General features: G+C 37.6%; 1 protein-coding gene across 1 annotated transcript in view; it reads left to right on the top strand.

Annotated features, from left to right (window-relative positions):
• Positions 1-5025: 5025 nt before the first annotated feature.
• The window catches only part of LOC133641780 (protocadherin-9), a 34639-nt gene continuing 15732 nt past the window's right edge, over positions 5026-23932 (top strand). Inside the window, exons 1-2 of the mRNA XM_062035779.1 lie at positions 5026-5414; positions 9641-12720. Coding sequence (XP_061891763.1) covers positions 9685-12720 — 3036 coding nt within the window. The 5' untranslated portion in view covers positions 5026-5414; positions 9641-9684. The remainder of the gene's footprint in view (positions 5415-9640; positions 12721-23932) is intronic.

Genomic DNA, 23932 nt, shown 5'->3' with positions numbered 1-23932 from the left:
TTGGAAACATTTTGGATTGGATTGGATTGCTACAGTGTATTAAAAAAAAATAAAATAAAAAGATAATAAAAAAATAAAAATAAATAAAAACTAGAACAGCCAAATAGCTAGAACTAGTGTGCGTATATCTAAAAAAAAAAAGGCTTTTTTAAAAAGAAGGGTTTTTAAGCCTTTTTTAAAAAACATCCACAGTCTGTGGTGCCCTCAGGTGGTCAGGGAGAGTGTTCCACAGACTGGGAATGTTAATTGTTTGTCGAATTCTGCATGAATTGGCGCTATCCATAATCACCACATTCCGATTATTTTTCACCTATTTACTTTAAAAATATTTTATGCAAACCAGTAATTATAATCTGCAAATTAAGTGTCGGGGCTGTCTAGAGCCCGACAGAGAAACCGTGTAATACTCTTCCATATTAGTAGGTGGCAGCAAGTAGCAAATTGCTTTGTAAACGTCGTATCTAATGCTTAAACCAAAAAATAAACAAAAGGCGGGTGCCCCTAAAAAAGGCATTGAAGCTTCGGGACGGCTATGGAAAACGAAACTCAAACTGAACTGGCTACAAAACAAACAAAAACAGAATGCTGGACGACAGCAAAGACATTCACGATATCGTGAAGCAACACTAATTAGTGGTCCGCGCCAGCATCATGAACCCTGCAACCCCACTCCCTTCCCCAACCTTTTGGGGGATGATGGCTGCGAACGTCTCCGTCATCATATTGTTTGTAGCCAAAGCTAATTTGCAACACTTGTCCCAAAACAAAAACAACAACAACAACAACAACAACACAGATCTAACATCATTAAAATAAGAAAATAAAAAGAATGAGGCAAAGAGGAGTCCATAATAATGATAAGAGTAATACTATATAAAAGCCAATAATAATAATAATAATAATAATAATAATAATAATAATAATAATAATAATAATAATAATAAATATTTACATATAATAATAATAATACAAATAATAATAATCAAAATAATAATCAAAATAATAACAATAACAATAATAATAATAATAATAATAATAATGATAATAATAATAATAAATATTTACATATAATAATAATAATACAAATATTAATAATAATAATAATAATAATAATAATAATAATAATAATAATAATAATAATGTAATAATACAGACAAAGTGCAAACTAGATAAAAGCCAATAATAATAATAATAATAATAATAATGAAAATAATAATACAAATAATAATAATAATAATAATAATAAATATTTACATATAATAATAATAATAATAATAATAATAATGATAATGTAATAATACAGACAAAGTGCAAACTAGATAAAAGCCAATAATAATAATAATAATAATAATAATCAAAATAATAATCAAAATAATAACAATAATAATACTACTACTAATAATAATAATACATATTTACATATAATAATTATAATACAAATAATAATAATAATAATGCAATAATACAGACAAAGTGCAAACTAGATAAAAGTCAATAATAATAATAATAATAAAAATAATAATAATAATATAAATAATAACAATAATAATACTAATAATAATAATAATAATAAATATTTACATATAATAATAATAATACAAATAATAATAATAATAATGCAATAATACAGACAAAGTGCAAACTAGATAAAAGTCAATAATAATAATAATAATAATAATAATAATACAAATAATAATAATAATAATAATAATAAATATTTATATAATAATAATAATAATAATAATAATAATAATAATAATAATAATAATAATAATAATGTAATAATACAGACAAAGTGCAAACTAGATTAAAGCCAATAATAATAATAATAATAATAATAATAATAATAATAATAATAATAATAATAATAATAATAATAATAACACAGACAAAGTGCAAACTAAATCTGACAAGTTGTCTCGTGACTTTGCTGCCAAACAGCCACGATATCGTGAAACAACACTGATTAGTGGTCCGCGCCAGCATCATGAACCCTGCAACCCCACTCCCTTCCCCAACCTTTTGGGGGATGATGGCTGCGAACGTCTCCGTCATCATATTGTTTGTAGCCAAAGCTAATTTGCAACACTTGTCCCAAAACAAAAACAACAACAACAACAACACAGATCTAACATCATTAAAATAAGAAAATAAAAAGAATGAGGCAAAGAGGAGTCCATAATAATGATAAGAGTAATACTATATAAAAGCCAATAATAATAATAATAATAATAATAATAATAATAATAAATATTTACATATAATAATAATAATACAAATAATAATAATCAAAATAATAATCAAAATAATAACAATAACAATAATAATAATAATAATAATAATAATGATAATAATAATAATAAATATTTACATATAATAATAATAATAATACAAATATTAATAATAATAATAATAATAATAATAATAATAATAATAATAATAATAATAATAATAATAATAATGTAATAATACAGACAAAGTGCAAACTAGATAAAAGCCAATAATAATAATAATAATAATAATAATGAAAATAATAATACAAATAATAATAATAATAATAATAAATATTTACATATAATAATAATAATAATAATAATAATGATAATGTAATAATACAGACAAAGTGCAAACTAGATAAAAGCCAATAATAATAATAATAATAATAATAATCAAAATAATAATCAAAATAATAACAATAATAATACTACTACTAATAATAATAATACATATTTACATATAATAATAATAATACAAATAATAATAATAATAATGCAATAATACAGACAAAGTGCAAACTAGATAAAAGTCAATAATAATAATAATAATAAAAATAATAATAATAATATAAATAATAACAATAATAATACTACTACTAATAATAATAATAAATATTTACATATAATAATAATAATACAAATAATAATAATAATAATGCAATAATACAGACAAAGTGCAAACTAGATAAAAGTCAATAATAATAATAATAATAATAATAATAATAATACAAATAATAATAATAATAATAATAATAAATATTTATATAATAATAATAATAATAATAATAATAATAATAATAATAATAATAATAATAATGTAATAATACAGACAAAGTGCAAACTAGATTAAAGCCAATAATAATAATAATAATAATAATAATAATAATAATAATAATAATAATAATAATAACACAGACAAAGTGCAAACTAAATCTGACAAGTTGTCTCGTGACTTTGCTGCCAAACAGCCACGATATCGTGAAACAACACTAATTAGTGGTCCGCGCCAGCATCATGAGCCCCGCAACCCCACTCCCTTCCCCAACCTTTTGGGGGATGATGGCTGTGAACGTCTCCGTCATCATAGTGTTTGTAGCCAAAGCTAATTTGCAACACTTGTCCCAAAACAAAAACAACAACAACAACAACAACAACACAGATCTAACATCATTAAAATAAGAAAATAAAAAGAATGAGGCAAAGAGGAGTCCATAATAATGATAAGAGTAATACTATATAAAAGCCAATAATAATAATAATAATAATAATAATAATAATAATAATAAATATTTACATATAATAATAATAATACAAATAATAATAATCAAAATAATAATCAAAATAATAACAATAACAATAATAATAATAATAATAATAATAATGATAATAATAATAATAAATATTTACATATAATAATAATAATACAAATATTAATAATAATAATAATAATAATAATAATAATAATAATAATAATAATAATAATAATAATAATGTAATAATACAGACAAAGTGCAAACTAGATAAAAGCCAATAATAATAATAATAATAATAATAATGAAAATAATAATACAAATAATTATAATAATAATAACAATACATATTTACATATAATAATAATAATAATAATAATAATAATAATAATAATATTAATAATAATAATAATGATAATGTAATAATACAGAAAAAGTGCAAACTAGATAAAAGCCAATAATAATAATAATAATAATAATAATCAAAATAATAATCAAAATAATAACAATAATAATACTAATAATAATAATAATAATAAATATTTACATATAATAATAATAATACAAATAATAATAATAATAATGCAATAATACAGACAAAGTGCAAACTAGATAAAAGTCAATAATACTACTAATAATAATAAAAATAATAATAATAATCAAAATAATAACAATAATAATACTAATAATAATAATAATAATAAATATTTACATATAATAATAATAATACAAATAATAATAATAATAATGCAATAATACAGACAAAGTGCAAACTAGATAAAAGTCAATAATAATAATAAAAATAATAATAATAATACAAATAATAATAATAATAATAATAATAAATATTTATATAATAATAATAATAATAATAATAATAATAATAATAATAATAATGTAATAATACAGACAAAGTGCAAACTAGATTAAAGCCAATAATAATAATAATAATAATAATAATAATAATAATAATAATAATAATAATAATAATAATAATAATAATAATAATAATAATAATAATAACACAGACAAAGTGCAAACTAAATCTGACAAGTTGTCTCGTGACTTTGTTGCCAAACAGCCACGATATCGTGAAACAACACTAATTAGTGGTCCGCGCCAGCATCATGAGCCCCGCAACCCCACTCCCTTCCCCAACCTTTTGGGGGATGATGGCTGCGAACGTCTCCGCAGCCTGCAGCATCTCCACGCAGCATCCCGCCGGCGGACAGCCCTCGGGGGTGTGTAGGTGGAGGGGTGACGTCGCCGCGGGGCCAATCGCCTTCCCGCTCGGCCTGCCGACGCGGATGCGAAACGACCCGGCTTGACCAATGGTGAGGTGGAGGGGGCGTGGGTGTACTCCACCGCCCCCCTCCACCTCCTCCTCCTCCTCCTCCTCCTCCTGTGGCTCGGCAAGAGAGAGAGAGAGTTCCGCCAAAGAGAGTCGGGCTCCGGCAGCGAGAGCGCGCAAATACGAGCGGCGCGTAAACGTTGCGCATTGCTGTGACATTGAACGGGTGACTTGGGGTTATTTTTTTTCTTCTTCTTCTTCTCCCTTCTTCATGTTTCGCAGCGCCCAGGAGGATTAAATCTAACCATTTTCGCATCTTTTTTTTGGAGGATCTTTTTTTTTTTTTTTTTTTTTTCCCTTGCTTGGTGGCTGCGTGCCAGCTTGTTGGCGGATGGCGCGCCGTGCGGACTTGATGCGTGAGCGGACGCCTCGTCTCGCCTTCACCTCACCGGCGCGTCCACGCTAACAGGTAGCCCGGGTGCGTTCTCCTTGGTTCTGCGCATCCATTCCGGGGAGGAGGGGGGCACGTCGGAGTGGAAGGACACCCGCAAAAGGGCTGCAAGGAGGATGAGACGCTGATCACCGCAACTGCTGCAGGTCACTCTTTTTAAAAAAAAAACCTTTGCATGAAGTTGAATTTTAGGATGAGGCTTTGTTTATGCAGAATGTTCCTCCAAAATGGTTCTTCCCCCAACATAATTGCCAAATGAAAGCAATGCATGAAATGACTACCATGTGAGGGTAATGACTAATAAGGAACGGTGCGTTTTTCCATAGGAAAGTACAATATCGGTCTAGAAGGGGCCAAAAGTACACATTTATAGTACCAAGAAGGTGATGTGAAGTACCTGCTGCATTCAAAATGTGCTTCGCTCATAGACAGTACCTATAAATGGTATTGTACCAGGGAGTAGTACACCATATTTGATTATCGGCATCATTTCAAGGCTAATAACTTTAATACATCATTTTTTGTGTCAATTGTATCCTTTAAAAATGCACTTTTTGTCATGTATTTGGCTTTTTTCCATCCTGAATTACGATGGATTGCACACATAGATAAGGAACGCAAATGGAGCTGGACTGAAGGGTACAGAAATATCCCCCCCCCCCCCAGGGACAGGCATTGTACTACCTTTAACTACACGCTACTTCGGAGAGGGTTCACAAGTGCAGAATGCTCTCCCAAAATGGTTTTCCCCTAACATAATTGCCAAATGACAGCAATGCATGTCATGACTACCATGTGAGGGTAATGACTAATAAGGAACGGTGCGTTTTTCCATAGGAAAGTACAATATCGGTCTAGAAGGGGCCAAAAGTACACATTTATAGTACCAAGAAGGTGATGTGAAGTACCTGCTGCATTCAAAATGTGCTTCGCTCATAGACAGTACCTATAAATGGTATTGTACCAGGGAGTAGTACACCATATTTGATTATCGGCATCATTTCAAGGCTAATAACTTTAATACATCATTTTTTGTGTCAATTGTATCCTTTAAAAATGCACTTTTTGTCATGTATTTGGCTTTTTTTCCATGCTGAATTACGATGGATTGCACACATAGATAAGGAACGCAAATGGAGCTGGACTGAAGTGTACAGAAATATCCCCCCCAGGGACAGGCATTGTACCACCTTTAACTACACGCTACTTCGGAGAGGGTTCACGAGTGCAGAATGCTCTCCCAGAATGGTTTTTCCCCTAACATAATTGCCAAATAACAGCAATGCATGTCATGACTACCATGTGAGGGTAATGACTAATAAGGAACGGTGCGTTTTTCCATAGGAAAGTACAATATCGGTCTAGAAGGGGTCAAAAGTACACATTTATAGTACCAAGAAGGTGATGTGAAGTACCTGCTGCATTCAAAATGTGCTTCGCTCGTAGACAATACCTATAAATGGTATTGTGCCAGGGAGTAGTACACCATATTTGATTATCGGCATCATTTCAAGGCTAATAACTTTAATACATAATTTTTAGTGTCAATTTTATCCTTTAAAAATGCACTTTTTGTCGAGTATTTGGCTTTTTTCCCATTCTGAATTACGATGGATTGCACACATAGATAAGGAACGCAAATGGAGCTGGACTGAAGCGTACAGAAATACCCCCCCCCCCCCAGGGACAGGCATTGTACCACCTTTAACTACACGCTACTTCGGAGAGGGTTCACGAGTGCAGAATGCTCTCCCAAAATGGTTTTTCCCCTAACATAATTGCCAAATAACAGCAATGCATGTCATGACTACCATGTGAGGGTAATGACTAATAAGGAACGGTGCGTTTTTCCACAGGAAAGTACAATATCGGTCTAGAAGGGGCCAAAAGTACACATTTATAGTACCAAGAAGGTGATGTGAAGTACCTGCTGCATTCAAAATGTGCTTCGCTCGTAAACAATACCTATAAATGGTAGTATTGTGCCAGGGAGTAGTACACCATATTTGATTATCGGCATCATTTCAAGGCTAATAACTTTAAAACATCATTTTTAGTGTCAATTTTATCGTTTAAAAATGCACTTTTTGTCGAGTATTTGGCTTTTTTTCCATGCTGAATTACGATGGATTGCACACATAGATAAGGAACGCAATGGAGCTGGACTGAAGGGTACAGAAATATCCCCCCCAGGGACAGGCATTGTACTACCTTTAACTACACGCTACTTCGGAGAGGGTTCACGAGTGCAGAATGCTCTCCCAAAATGTTTTTTCCCCTAACATAATTGCCAAATAACAGCAATGCATGTCATGACTACCATGAGAGGGTAATGACTAATAAGGAACAGTGCGTTTTTCCATAGGAAAGTACAATATCGGTCTAGAAGGGGCCAAAAGTACACATTTATAGTACCAAGAAGGTGATGTGAAGTACCTGCTGCATTCAAAATGTGCTTCGCTCATAGACAATACCTATAAATGGTAGTATTGTGCCAGGGAGTAGTACACCATATTTGATTATCGGCATCATTTCAAGGCTAATAACTTTAATACATCATTTTTAGTGTCAATTTTCACTTTTTGTCGTGTATTTGGCTTTTTTTCCATGCTGAATTACGATGGATTGCACACATAGATAAGGAACGCAAATGGAGCTGGACTGAAGCGTACAGAAATACCCCCCCCCCCCCCAGGGTAAGGCATTGTACCACCTTTAACTACACGCTACTTCGGAGAGGGTTCACGAGTGCAGAATGCTCTCCCAGAATGTTTTTCCCCTAACATAATTGCCAAATAACAGCAAAGCATGGCATGACTACCATGTGAGGGTAATGGTTAATAAGGAACGGTGCGTTTTTTTCATAGGAAAGTACAATATCGCTCTAGAAGGGGTCAAAAGTACACATTTATAGTACCAAGAAGGTGATGTGAAGTACCTGCTGCATTCAAATGTGCTTCGCTCGTAGACAATACCTATAAATGGTAGTATTGTGCCAGGGAGTAGTACACCATATTTGATTATCGGCATCATTTCAAGGCTAATAACTTTAATACATCATTTTAGTGTCAATTTTATCCTTTAAAAATGCACTTTTTGTCGTGTATTTGGCTTTTTTTCCTCCTGAATTACGATTCGTTGCACACATAGATAAGGAACACAAATGGACCTGAACTGAAGGGTACAGAAATATCCCCCCCAGGGACAGGCATTGTACCACCTCTTAGTACACGCTACTTCGGAGAGTGTTCACGAGTGCAGAATGCTCCCCCAAAATGGTTGTTTTCCCCTAACATAATTGGAAAATAACAGCAATGCATGAGATGACTACCATGAGAGGGTAATGACTAATAAAGAACATTGCGCTTTTTCACGGGAAATGTTCTCTCAAAAGTACAATATCGGTCTAGAAGGGCCAGAAGTACACATGTATAGTACCTGAAGTACCTGCTGCATTCAAAATGTGCTTAGCTCGTAGACAATACATATAAATAGTAGTATTGTACCAGGGAGTACTAATAGTACTATACTATATTTGATTATCTGCATCATCTCAAATCTAATAACGTTTACAGTGTCAATTTTATCCTTCAAAAATGCAATTTTTGTCGTGTACTTGGCTTATTTTTCCTCCTAAATTACGATTTCACAAATAGATAAGGAACAGAAATGGACCTGGACTGAATGGTGCAAACCCCCCCCCCCCCCCCCCCCCCCCAGGACAGGCATTGTACCACCTCTAAGTACACGCTACTTCGGAGAGTGTTCACGAGTGCAAAAATGCTCTTTCAAAATGATTGTTTTCCCTAACATAATTGCCAAATAACAGCAATGCATGAAATGACTACCATGAGAGGGTAATGAGCAGTAAAGACCATTGCGTTTTTTCATAGGAAATGTTCTCTCAAAAGTACAATATCAGTCTAGAAGGGGCCAGAAGTACACCTTTATAGTACCAAGAAGGTGATGAGAAGTACCTGCTGCATTCAAAATGTGCTTAGCTCATAGACAATACCTATAAATGGTAGTATTGAAGGGTGCAGAATTACCCCACCCCCCAGGGACAGGCATTGTACCCCTCTCTGTACACGCTACTTCGGAGAGGGTTCACGAGTGCTATCGCAGATTTTAATACGTCAACTCAAATTGAGAGTATAGTTCATTTTTGCAAGCTTCAGCCAGACACAATTTAGATGTACGGATAGGTATCTCTATTGTCAAAATAAACAATGGATTTAAGGGTGCTCTCCAAAAACATATTGCATGAGTCAAAAAAATGTTTCGGGTTCTACACACAATAATGCAAAATACAATAATGTTTTGATTTAATAATTTACTGGACTAAAAGGGATGTTCTCTATCTGCTTTTTAGGTTTGGAAGATTCCTTAGAAAACGTTTGATTCCCGTCCTCCGTCATGGATCTAAAAGACTATTACCTGTTGGGTGCTCTACTCGCCTGTATCTGGCTCGACCCATCCATCGCCCAAGAACTAATCTACCCCATCAGGGAGGAGCTGCAGGAGAATGTGCTCATCGGGAATATACCCAGGGACCTTAACATTTCTCACACCAACGCTGCCACCGGAGCAAGTGCTAATCTGGTGTACCGACTCGTCTCCAAGGCGGGAGATAATCCCCTGGTCCGCGTTCTGAGCAGCACAGGTGAGATATTCACCACCTCCAACCGAATAGACCGGGAGAAGCTATGCCCCGGCCCCTCGTTTGAGGACAGCGAATGCTCCTTTGAGATCGAAGTGGTCATCCTGCCTAATGATTATTTCCGGCTGATTAAGATCAAAATAACCGTCAGAGACACAAACGACAACGCGCCGATGTTTCCGTCACCTGTGATCAACATCTCCATTCCGGAGAACACGCTCATTAACAGCCGTTTCGCTATTCCTTCGGCCACCGACCCGGACACCGGCCCCAATAGTGTCCACAAATATGAGCTGATCAACGGGCAAAGTGCCTTTGGCCTGGACATAGTGGAAACACCCGAGGGGGAGAAGTGGCCCCAGCTTATTGTGCAGCAGAATCTGGACAGAGAGCAGAAGGACACGTACGTGATGAAGATCAAAGTGGAGGACGGCGGCAGCCCGCAGAAATCCAGCACCGCCATCCTACAAGTTTCCATAACGGACGTCAACGACAACCGGCCTGTGTTTAAGGAGAGTCAGGTGGAGGTGCATATCCCGGAGAATTCCCCCGTCGGCACATCTGTCGTGCAGCTTCAGGCCACGGACGCAGACGTGGGAGCCAACGCAGAGATTCGATATGTGTTTGGCGCTCAGGTGTCACCTGCTACGAAGAGGCTGTTTGCACTCAATACCACATCTGGCCTAATCACGGTGCAGAGGCCCTTAGACAGGGAAGAGACTGCAATACATAAGCTCTCTGTTGTGGCTAGCGACGGCAGCCCGAGCCCCGCCAGAGCGATTATTTCCATCAACGTGACCGATGTTAATGACAATCCCCCCAATATAGACCTGAGATACATTATCAGTCCCATTAACGGCACTGTTTTCCTCTCTGAGAAGGATCCCATTAATACCAAGATAGCCCTCATCACGGTGTCGGACAAAGACACCGACATCAACGGCAAGGTCAGTTGTTTCATCGAGAACAACGTGCCCTTCCACCTCAAAGCTGTGTATGACAACCAGTATCTGCTGGAGACATCTGCGCTGCTCGACTATGAAGGGACAAAGGAATATAACTTTAAGATCGTGGCTTCCGATTCCGGGAAACCCAGCTTGAATCAGACCGCTTTGGTGCGGGTGAGGCTGGAGGACGAGAACGACAACCCGCCTATTTTCACTCAACCCGTCATCGAGCTGGCCGTCATGGAGAACAACAAACGCGACTTGTTCCTCACCACTCTCAGCGCCACGGACGAGGACAGCGGCAAAAACGCGGAGATTGTTTATCAGCTGGGGCCGAACGCGTCCTTCTTTGACCTCGACCGCAAAACGGGGGTTTTGACGGCCTCCCGGGTTTTCGACCGCGAGGATCAGGATCGCTTCCTGTTCACTGTCACGGCGAGGGACAACGGGACCCCGCCTCTGCAGACGCAGGCGGCGGTGATCGTAACCGTGCTGGACGAAAACGACAACAACCCCAAGTTCACGCACAACCACTTTCAGTTCTTCGTCTCGGAGAATCTTCCTAAGTACAGCACCGTCGGGGTGATAACTGTGACGGATTCCGACGCCGGGGAAAACGCCGCAGTTTCTCTTTCCATTCCGAATGACAATGAAAACTTCATACTGGACGCGTTCTCTGGCGTGATAAAGTCCAACGTGTCCTTTGACAGGGAGCAACAGAGCTCCTACACGTTTGACGTCAGGGCTGTGGACAGCGGCAGACCCCCTTGCTCCTCAGCAGCTAAGGTGACCATCAATGTCATCGACGTAAACGACAACACTCCCGTTGTCATATACCCCCCCTCAAACACGTCTTTCAAACTGGTCCCTCTGTCCTCTATCCCCGGATCTGTGGTCGCGGAGGTGTTTGCAGTGGACGGCGACACAGGAATGAACGCTGAACTCAAATACACGATCGTGAGTGGCAACAACAAAGGTCTGTTCAGGATCGACCCCGTCACCGGGAATATCACCCTGGAGGAGAAACCGGCAGTGAGCGACTTGGGTCTACATAGATTGGTCGTCAACATCAGCGATTTAGGATATCCTAAGTCCCTTCATACTCTGGTGCTGGTCTTCCTTTACGTCAATGATACTGTGGGGAACTACACACTCATCAATGACCTCATCCGACGTAGGATGGAGACACCGATTGATCGGAACATGAGCGATAGCAGCGAGACCTACCAAAGCGGGGACTATTTAACAATAATGATAGCCTTTGTGACCGGCGCCCTGGTGGTGATTATCGTCATATTCGTTACCGTTCTGTTGCGCTGCCGTCACACCTCCAGGTTCAAAGCTGCACAGCGGAAAAAGCAGGGGACCGAGTGGATGTCGCCGAACACGGAGAACAAGCAGAACAAGAAGAAAAAGCGCAAGAAAAGGAAATCTCCCAAGAGCTCTCTGCTCAACTTTGTCACCATCGAGGGGAACAAACCTGAAGACCCCGCCCACGAGCCCATCAACGGGAGCATCAGTCTGCCCACCGAATTGGAAGATCAAGGGATCGGACGCTTTGATTGGAATGCCACGCCTACCACCACCTTCAAACCCGGCAGCCCCGACCTGGCCCGACACTACAAATCCGCCTCGCCGCAGTCGGCCTTCCACCTCAAGGCCGACACGCCGGTTTCCGTCAAGAAGCACCACGTGATTCAGGAGCTCCCTCTGGATAACACGTTTGTCGGGGGCTGCGACACCCTTTCCAAGAGGTCCTCCACGAGCTCAGACCACTTCAGTGCCTCGGAGTGCAGCTCCCAAGGAGGGTTCAAGACGAAGGGGCCCATGCACACCAGACAGCAGGTAAAAGAGCACTTTTACTGGTCTATAAGTACTGCCTATAACTGCCCTGTTCCACAGTGCTAAAGTGCCAGTTCAGAGTCACACTTAAGTTACTGATGCAACAAAATAGTCGAGGAAGCACACCTAATTACTCTCATTTAACGTCGAGAGAAAACACTTGCTATGTATTTGGTTATGAACTCCACCGTCACGCGCATCATTCGGGGGTACAATCAAAGACTGATGTTGGGGACATGAAAGTATATTACCATGAAGAGTGCGAGCGGCTGCCTTATTTTGTGCTTTCAGCTCTGGATTTTCTCCCCCCAACCCCCCCCCCAAAAAAATGTACATTGTCAACAACTGTGACTCACTGTTCTTTGTGAAAGAAACATTTTTTTCTCGCCTATCTACTCCAACCAGGTACACATTTAAAAAAAACGAAAGCAGACGTTTTTCGCCCCTCATAAAACTCCCGGGTGCATTCATGTTTCCTCTCTTTGTTTACTTCTGTGCGTCTGGTATGGGCTGCGACGCCGCAGCCCCCCTTTTCAGTGCCGGCGTCGCAGTCGAATGGAATCCCTCCTCTCAAAGCTACACTAACAAACTGAGCGAGGCTCGTCTGGGATTGATACGCATCCAATTCAGAAAGGTTTAGCCAATAATGAGCCTCGAATTTCGACGTAATCCAGGCTGATTTTTACCCCGCCTAATCAGAGCCTTATTAATTTCCCCGCTAATAACGCACCTCTGCACTGATCTACTGGAACACACGTGGACAAATGCAGGAGGAGAGAGCGAGAGAGCTGTCAGTGGGTCAGGCTCGGCTGCCGGTGGTACTGGAGCTGTAGGTGGCAGTGTTGGGCCGTAGGTGGCGGCGCTCGGCGCGGCGCCAGCCTGCGGTAGCCGGTGCAAGGCGGCAGAAGGAAAGGAGCGGAATCTTAGCGGGAATACTCCCGTGTGACCATGCTGAGGTTGCACGGGGGAAGATTGATAGAGATGAGAGTGATAAGGTCCGTCCGGGAGGGTTGGCAGAATCACCGACGGAGGGGTTGGGGGGGAGGCGGGAGACTCCCGTCCACGCGCACCTCCGGGGTCGCTGCATCCGGGCTCCTCCTTTTAAAGCCTTTTTTGTGCGAGCCGCAGCAGTCAAAAGAGGCATTCAGTTTGCCAGACACCAGTTTGGGGGAGTGTGCGGCTGCAGGCGGGAGGAGGCGGGGGGGCTGGTGGTGTTGGGGGGGGCGAGACAAGGTGATGACATGGGTGGCTGTGAAGGTGACAAGCGGGCTAGCGCATGAGATATGACACTCTGCAGTAAGCACATCTTCATTGATTCTCTCAGTCACCCTGCGCTTTACCGAGGATTTATCCAGGTCGATAATTCTGACGGATGATCAAAAGGAGCACAAACACGGTGTGTTTTTTTTTTTCTTCATATCGGGCTATTTATAGGACAAATAATGCACTACGCAGACACTTAAGTGCACACGTTTTCCAATAACTGACTTGATGGATGATGTTTATGTTCATGCTTATGTATGGCTTGAATGGAAAACTGCTCCTTTTTTGTTGGAATGTTGCCCGTCATCCACCATTCTTGTAAGAGACTAGAACACACGTGTCTTTTTGCCTTTCCTGTGCATTCTAAATAGTAAAAAACTGCTAGCACGAGGAGGTTTACTGAAGATTCCACCTAGGGCTGGGCAATATGGCCTTTTCATAATATCTCGATATTTTAATGCCATGTCACGATACACCATATATATCTCGATATTTTGCCTTAAAATTAACACTTGATGCATATAATCACAGCAGTATGATGAGTAGGGATGATGTTTGATAAGAAATTATCGAGTTCGAGCCCATTATCGAATCCTCTTATCGAATCCTCTTATCGAACCGATTCCTTATCGATTCTCTTATCGAATCCAGATAGGTTGTTGTATATGGAAAAAAAACACAATATTTGGTTTAACAAAAGCTCACTTTTGTTTTATAAGAAAAAATAAAAATAAAATAAATAAATAAATATTGACTGTTACCCCAATAAAAAACTAAAATAAATAAATATTGACTGCTGTTACCCAAAGTATATTAAGTGGGATTTTTCAGAAAAACAAATATATACAGTAACACAAAAACAACCTGTCTCTGTGATCACTATAGGTGAATAGCCATGCCTTGAGGCCTTTTTTCCGGTCCATTATTTTTGCTGCTTGTGTGACATCTCAGGAAATGTCATTTCCTGTGATGTCCCACAGGGCATTTCTTGTGGGACGGGATTCGTTCTCAGGGATTCGAATAAAGAGTCAACTCTTTTTCTTTACTATAGTGGCCTCGATAACGGGAACCGGTTCTCAAAAAGGGATTCGAGTCCATGGAATCGGTTCTTTTCTTATCGAACGGTTCATTTCTTATCGAACAACCGGGAGAACCGGATTCGAACATCATCCCTAACTAGAACACACGTGTCTTTTTGCCTTTCCTGTGCATTCTAAATAGTAAAAAACTGCTAGCATGAGGAGGTTTACTGAAGATTCCACCTAGGGCTGGGCAATATGGCCTTTTATTAATATCTCGATATTTTTAGGCCATGTCACGATACACCATATATATCTCGATATTTTGCTTTAAAATTAACGCTTGATGCATATAATCACAGCAGTATGATGAGTAGGGATGATGTTTGATAAGAAATTATCGAGTTCGAGCCCATTATCGATTCTCTTATCGAATCCAGATGGGTTGTTGTATATGGAAAAAAACACAATATTTGGTTTAACAAAAGCTCACTTTTATCTTATAAGAAAAAAATAAAATAAAATAAATAAATAAATATTGACTGTTACCCCAATAAAAAAATGAAATGAATAAATATTGACTGTTGTTACCCAAAGTATATTAAGTGGGATTTTTCATAAAAACAAATATATACAGTAACACAAAAACAACCTGTCTCTGTGATCACTATAGGTGAATAGCCACGCCTTGAGGCGTTTTTTCCGGTCCATTATTTTTGCTGCTTGTGTGACATCACAGGAAATGTCATTTCCTGTGATGTCCCACAGGGCATTTCTTGTGGGACGGGATTCGTTCCCAGGGATTCGAATAAAGAACCAACTCTTTTTCTTTACTATAGTGGCCTCGATAACGGGAACCGGTTCTCAAAAAAAGATTTGAACGGTTCTTTTCTTATCGAACAACCGGGGCAACCGGTTTCGAACATCATCCCTAATGATGATTCTATGTGTCTACATTAAAACATTCTTCTTCATACTGCATTAATATATGCTACTTTTAAACTTTCATGCATAGAGGGAAATCACAACTAAAAGTGTATTTATTAAACAGTTATTAAGCAGTGGCACAAACATTCATGTCATTTCCAAAACACAAAGTGCAAGATTGTCAGAGACATTTTAAAACAAGCTATTAGTGCACTTTTGTGCATGATGTCACTAAGATGACAAATCAAAACAACACTAAATTACAGAACGCCACTACAATAGTTTGAAACAAATAAAGTGCACTTTTGTGCATGATGCCACACGAGATAGTTCAATAACTGTCAAATAAAAATGAGCTGCATAATAGGAAATCAAATTATCCCCTTCTGTTGTTGACAATTTTTTTTAATACGGTGTTGATGTGGAAATGGTTGCTTGGGCATTTTGTGGGTGATGTTGACATGCGGAGTTTCAAGCACTCCTTATTCTCTAGCGCAGGGGTCACCAACGCAGTGCCCGCGGGCACCAGGTAGCCCGTAAGGACCAGATGAGTAGCCCGCTGGCCTGTTCTAAAAATAGCTCAAATAGCAGCACTTACCAGTGAGCTGCCTCTATTTTTTAAATTGTATTTATTTACTAGCAAGCTGGTCTCGCTTTGCCCGACATTTTTAATTCTAAGAGAGACAAAACTCAAATAGAATTTGAAAATCCAAGAAAATATTTTAAAGACTTGGTCTTCACTTGTTTAAATAAATTCATTTATTTTTTTACTTTGCTTCTTATAACTTTCAGAAAGACAATTTTAGAGAAAAATACAACCTTTAAAATGATTTTAGGATTTTTAAACACATATACCTTTTTAACTTTTAAATTCTTTCTTCTTCTTTCCTGACAATTTAAACCAATGTTCAAGTAAATTATTTTTTTTTATTGTAAAGAATAATAAATACATTTTAATTTAATTCTTCATTTTAGCTTCTGTTTTTTCGACGGAGAATATTTGTGAAATATTTCTTCAAACTTATTATGATTAAAATTCAAAAAAAATATTCTGGCAAATCTACAAAATCTGTAGAATCAAATTTAAATCTTATTTCAAAGTCTTTTGAATTTCTTAAAAAAATTATGTTCTGGAAAATCTAGAAGAAATAATGATTTGTCTTTGTTAGAAATATAGCTTGGTCCAATTCGTTATATATTCTAACAAAGTGCAGATTGGATTTTAACCTATTTAAAACATGTCATCAAAATTCTAAAATTAATCTTAATCAGGAAAAAATACTAATGATGTTCCATAAATTATTTTTTTAATTTTTTCAAAATGATTCAAATTAGCTAGTTTTTCTCTTCTTTTTTTCGGTTGAATTTTGAATTTTAAAGAGTCGAAATTGAAGATAAAATATGTTTCAAAATTGAATTATCATTTTTTTCGTGTTTTCTCCTCTTTTAAACCGTTCAATTAAGTGTAAATATCATTCATTATTAATAATAACATAGAGTTAAAGGTAAATTGAGCAAATTGGCTATTTCTGGCAATTTATTTAAGTGTTTGGAAACTGGTAGCCCTTCGCATTAATCAGTACCCAAGAAGTAGCTCTTGGTTTCAAAAAGGTTGGTGACCCCTGGTCTAGCGGGTGACTTTTGAAATGGTGCAACAAATTAGTAGTAATGCTACTTTTTGTAGCAATACTTGACATATTACTGTTCAACATCTTCCCGCTTGAAGCCAAACCACCGCCAGACGATGGACCCCCGTGCTGTTTTTCTTTGGAATAAATTCTTCTTCCTTCATTTGTTACCAGATTGGCACCTTCTTTCTCTCGTATTACCACTCGCACCGCACCGCTAGCACCATTGCTAACGTTACCCATGTCTCTACCTCTCTGCTCCGCGAGGGCGTATGGCGTTGCGCGCGCGACAGTATGTGACGTATGTAAGAAGGTGCGCTTGTTTTATGTCTCTGTGAGAAGGAGAGACAAGAAAGAGTGAGAAAAGTCTTTAGTGTAATGCCCACAGCTATATCCGAGGTCGGGTCGCGGGGGCAGCAGCCTAAGCAGAGAAGCCCAGACTTCCCTCTCCCTAGCCACTTCGTCCTGCTCCTCCCGAGGGATCCCGAGGCGTTCCCAGGCCAGCCGGGAGACATAGTCTTCCCAACGTGTCCTGGGTCTACAAGTTGCCTCTATATTGATTGATTGATTGAAACTTTTATTAGTAGATTGCACAGTACAGTACATATTCCATACAATTGACCACTAAATGGTAACACCCGAACACGTTTTTCAACTTGTTTAAGTTAATCAATTCATGGTAAAACTATTATCATATATATCTGATCTAAACTGCGAAAATTAACCAAATATGAGTGATATTGTTATTATAAGTGCTAACGCAGGCGGACTATTTTAGCGGCGCATTGATAGCAGGGAGATAAAGCTAGCTTACGCTGCTGTTGTTGACACACTGAGTCATTTTGAGAGATAACGAGTAAGCCAGTCATGTGATCCGTGACGTAGAGGAGGAGCCACAGATCCCTTCCCCATCAACAACAATGCCAACCAAGTAGACTTTGTGAGATGATTTTGGGAAATGTTATGATCCAGAATCGTATCTTTTTGAGCCCGAATACAAAGAGGATGCGCGATACGTTTTGCAAACCGAGCGCTAAACGGATGTAGCTTTATTGTGACACTGTAGCATTAGCAGCATTGCTAGGTGCTAAACATACAAACTAACCATAATGAAACAACGACTTACTGTAATATTTCCACTCTCGCTGGGATGTCGACCGACGGGACGCTGACATAATTCTGTTTAGATGAAGATTCAATCCCAATCCTCATGAAGGGTTCAAGAAAAGTTGTCTATTTCAACATCTCGGGGGATGTGGAAGTGGACCAGCCTGTCGATCCGTGGCTAGCAGGTGAGAGATCCGTGAATTATAATCTAGAATGTACTTTTAGCAAGTTTGAGACCAAGCAGAAGTAGCCGTGTGTCAACAATAGCAGCGTAAGCTAGCATTAGCTCACTGCTATCAATGCGCCGCTAAAATAGTCTGTCTGCGTTAGCACTTGTAATAACAATACCACTCATTTTTGGTTCATTTTCAGGTCAGGACATGTAAATGGAGTATTGTTGGTACTTTCTGGATGTTTTTAGAGAGTATAATGAGAGGACCCTCCATCTGTTGACTACATTGTTACATATTTATTTACCATTTAGAATGCATAAAAAACATAAAAACAAACGTGTTCTTGTCTTACATAAGGATTATGAATGATAAACAGCACATCTCTTTACAATGTTTGTGTATTTCCAGTGTGACTGCCCTAATAATGTGGTCAGAGTGCAGAAGTCTTACTACAGTGACGTAGAATCTACAGAAATTACCGAAGGCGGAATATTCTGAATTTGTGGCATTTTGCGACGTTCTAGACAATATTTTCACATACTTTGCGGATTGTAGATACAATTGGATATGGTTTAATGGACACAATGACACACAAATAAACGTATAAAGTCAACTATTTTTTTTTAAATCAGAACTTTGGGACTATAGCTATCGAGAACCTTTATCTTTTTGAGGTTGAATATACGGAGGATGAGATCGAGCTAAACCACTGCTAGCACGCGGCGAACAACAATGGGGATTCATCTGCCTATAAAACTAGGTTTTATATACACTCTGTAACCATGTAGTATCAGGCACATTCAGGATAAATATTCACACTATTGTTCAAGTAGCAGGGTGCTAGTTAGCAACTACAACAATGTCGTTATAGCTTGTTTAATATCCAGGTAAAATGGAGCGTTGTTGGTGGTTTTTTTTTTATATATTTTAGAGGGCTTTATAGGCAGAATAGTAGTATTGGAACCCTCCCAGATTCTGGTTCTGATTCAGGTTGTCAAAATATTGAGAGCTGACTAGAATTGAATATTTTCCGGAAACTTTCCACCCCTTTGCATTTGTAGTAGAAATTGAATATTAACAATTTATTCTGTACAAAGGAGTAATAAAACCGATAGCAATACCGGAGAATTCCATTGTTGATTGCTTTTGTCCTCCTTGGCTGCCCCTACCTTTACGCGCATCGAAACTGAAAGTTAACATTCTTCTGTGCAATCTACTAATAAAAGTCTCAATCAATCAATCGGCGCCCAACTTTGAATAATAAAAAAAACGGTCAAAATTTCCAAACTTCCCGACTTTAACTTTCCGTGGTAAATTTCCGGAAAGTTTCTGGAAATTTACCGGAAACTTTCCACCCCTTTGCAATCGTAGTAGAAATATATTCCAAATTTCCAGACTTCCTGAGGTTAACTTCCCGTGGTAAATTTCCGGAAAGTTTCCGGAAAGTTTCCGGAAATTTAATGGAAACTTTCCACCCCATTGCAATCGTAGTAGAAATATAATCAAAATTTCCAAACTTCCTGAGGTTAACTTCCCGTGGTAAATTTCCGGAAAGTTTCCGGAAATTTACTGGAAACTTTCCACCCCTTTGCAATCGTAGTAGAAATATATTCAAAACTGACCGGAAACTTTCCACCCCTTTGCAATCGTAGTAAAAATATATTCCAAATTTCCAAACTTCCCGAGCTATGCTTCCCGTGGTAAATTTCCGGAAATTTTCCGGAAATATACCGGAAACTTTCCACCCCCTTTGCAATCGTAGTAGAAATATATAAAACATTTCCAAACTTCCCGAGCTTAACTTCCCGTGGTAATATTCCGGAAAGTTTCTGGAAATTTACCGGAAACTTTCCACCCCTTTGCAATCGTAGTAGGATAATATTCCGAATTTCCAAACTTCCCGAGCTTAACTTTCCATGGTAAATTTCCGGAAAGTTTCTGGAAATTTACCGGAAATTTTCCACCCCTTTGCAATCGTAGTAAAAATATATTCCAAATTTCCAAACTTCCCGAGCTATGCTTCCCGTGGTAAATTTCCGGAAATTTTCCGGAAATATACCGGAAACTTTCCACCCCCTTTGCAATCGTAGTAGAAATATATAAAACATTTCCAAACTTCCCGAGCTTAACTTCCCGTGGTAATATTCCGGAAAGTTTCTGGAAATTTACCGGAAACTTTCCACCCCTTTGCAATCGTAGTAGAATAATATTCAGAATTTCCAAACTTCCCGAGCTTAACTTTCCGTGGTAAATTTCCGTAAAGTTTCTGGAAATTTACCAGAAACTTTCCACCCCTTTGCAATCGTAGTAGAAATATATTCCAAATTTCCAAACTTCCTGAGGTTAACATCCCGTGGTAAATTTCCGGAAAGTTTCCGGAAATTTTCCGGAAACTTTCCACCCCTTTGCATTTGTAGTAGAAATTGAATATTAACAATTTATTCTGTACAAAGGAGTAATAAAACCGATAGCAATACCGGATAATTCCATTGTTGATTGCTTTTGTCCTTCTTGGCTGCCCCTACCTTTACGCGGATCGAAACTGAAAGTTAACATTCTTCTCCATCCTGGTACCTTTTCTTCCGTAACTCAAAAGGAGGATAGCAAACGTCCATGTCCTCGATCATAATGAGAACTCATCCACAGTTCGCTCTCTTTAAAGGCGGGGAAATAGTCCTGGAACAGTACTGCATTGTTAGCCGCCTCTTACTAGCACTTTTTTCCTCACTATGTAGAATGCGCAGACAAGGTAAGGACGTGTTTTCTTGTCAGGATTTCTGGAAGAACGGGCAACATTTTAATTTCCTGAGAACGAGAACCCTAATTGTATCCCGTAAAGTGGAGGCTGCCTCCTTGTGCCTCGCTCTCAGTGAAATTTACCAATTTGGTATCGTCATCCATCATACTCAACCAGACTTCAAAATCCACCATGACCCCACACAAACCAACAAAAAATACTCAGAAAAAAGCCTGAAATGCTTGCATCTTGTCTAAGACGCTTCATGTCTGTCACTTTGAAACCCCCACTGACTTCACTCAACACTTCACTCAACCACTCCACATTCCTCCCTTTTTAGTTTTTATCTGGAGCTCCTCTGATTAGGGAGGGAAAGTAATTTATTTTTCCTCCCTTAGTGACGAGTACCAATCTTTGGAGGCTTGGCGACCGCGGCCTTTTTTCAGTCTCAACAATTCTTAGATAACTCACTGAGCTATTCAGATTGGAGGTTAAATGGCAGCCATTGATTGTGGCAAAAATAATTTGACAGCTGAATCCATCAATGGAGGACTTTTTTGGAAAACCTTCTCGCTCTTTGTGACCTCGCAATTTAGTGTCAGGACCCCCTTTTAGGGAGCAGGGTCCTCCTAGATTCTTCAGTTCTAAGGCTCTCTGAATAATGAGAAGTGACTACAACTTAAAAAACAATTCAATTTATTCGACAGTTGTATCTCTTTGGCAGCGGAGATCGAAACTAAAAGTTAACATGACGCGAGTACTAGGGATGATGTTTGATAAGAAATTATTGAGTTCGAGCCCATTATCGAATCCTCTTATCGACCCGATTCCTTATCGATTCTCTTATCGAATCCAGATAGGTTGTTGTATATGGAAAAAAACACAATATTTGGTTTAAGAAAAGCTCACTTTTATTTTATAAGAAAAAAATAAAATAAATAAATAAATATTGACTGTTACCCCCCCTAAAAAAAATAAAATAAATAAATATTGACTGTTGTTACCCAAAGCATATTAAGTGGGATTTTTCAGAAAAACAAATATATACAGCAGGGGTCACCAACGCGGTGCCCGCGGGCACCAGGTAGCCCGTAAGGACCAGATGAGTAGCCCGCTGGCCTGTTCTAAAAATAGCTCAAATAGCAGCACTTACCAGTGAGCTGCCTCTATTTTTTTAATTGTATGTATTTACTAGCAAGCTGGTCTCGCTTTGCCTGACATTTTTAATTCTAAGAGAGACAAAACTCAAATAGAATTTGAAAATCCAAGAAAATATTTTAAAGACTTGGTCTTCACTTGTTTAAATAAATGCATTATTTTTTTTACTTTGCTTCTTATAACTTTCAGAAAGACAATTTTAGAGAAAAAATACAACCCTAAAAATGATTTTAGGATTTTTAAGCACATATACCGTTTTACCTTTTAAATACCTTCCTCTTCTTTCCTGACAATTTAAATCAATGTTCAAGTAAATGTTTTTATTTTTTATTGTAAAGAATAATAAATACATTTTAATTTAATTCTTCATTTTAGCTTCTGTTTTTTCGACGAAGAATATTTGTTAAATATTTCTTCAAACTTATTATGATTCAAATTCAAAAAAATCATTCTGGCAAATCTACAAAATCTGTGGAATCAAATTTAAATCTTATTTCAAAGTCTTTTGAATTTCTTTTAACATTTTTGTTCTGGAAAATCTAGAAGAAATAATGATTTGTCTTTGTTAGAAATATAGCTTGGTCCAATGTGTTATGTATTCTAACAAAGTGTAGATTGGATTTTAACCTATTTAAAACATGTCATCAAAATTTTAAAATTAATCTTAATCAGGAAAAATTACTAATGATGTCCCATAAATTATTTTTTAAATTTTTTCAAAAAGATTCGAATTAGCTATTTTTTCTCTTCTTTTTTTTGGTTGAATTTTGAATTTTAAAGAGTCGAAATTGAAGATAAACTATGTTTAAAAATTGAATTGTCATTTTTTTCGTGTTTTCTCCTCTTTTAAACCGTTCAATTAAGTCTAAATATGATTAATTATTAATAATAACATAGAGTTAAAGGTAAATTGAGCAAATTGGCTATTTCTGGCAATTTAATTAAGTGTGTATCAAACTGGTAGCCCTTCACATTAATCAGTACCCAAGAAGTAGCTCTTGGTTTCAAAAAGGTTGGTGACACTTGATATACAGTAACACAAAAACAACCTGTCTCTGTGATCACTATAGGTGAATAGCCATGCCTTGAGGCGTTTTTTCCGGTCCAATATTTTTGCTGCTTGTGTGACATCACAGGAAATGACTTCCTGTGATGTCCCACAGGGCATTTCTTGTGGGACGGGATTTGTTCCCAGGGATTTGA

Source organism: Entelurus aequoreus, linkage group LG02, assembly GCF_033978785.1.
Source record: "Entelurus aequoreus isolate RoL-2023_Sb linkage group LG02, RoL_Eaeq_v1.1, whole genome shotgun sequence".
Taxonomy (NCBI): Eukaryota; Metazoa; Chordata; class Actinopteri; order Syngnathiformes; family Syngnathidae; genus Entelurus; species Entelurus aequoreus.
The sequence above is the reverse complement of the archived record's forward strand: the minus strand, read 5'-3'. Positions and strand labels throughout refer to the sequence as shown.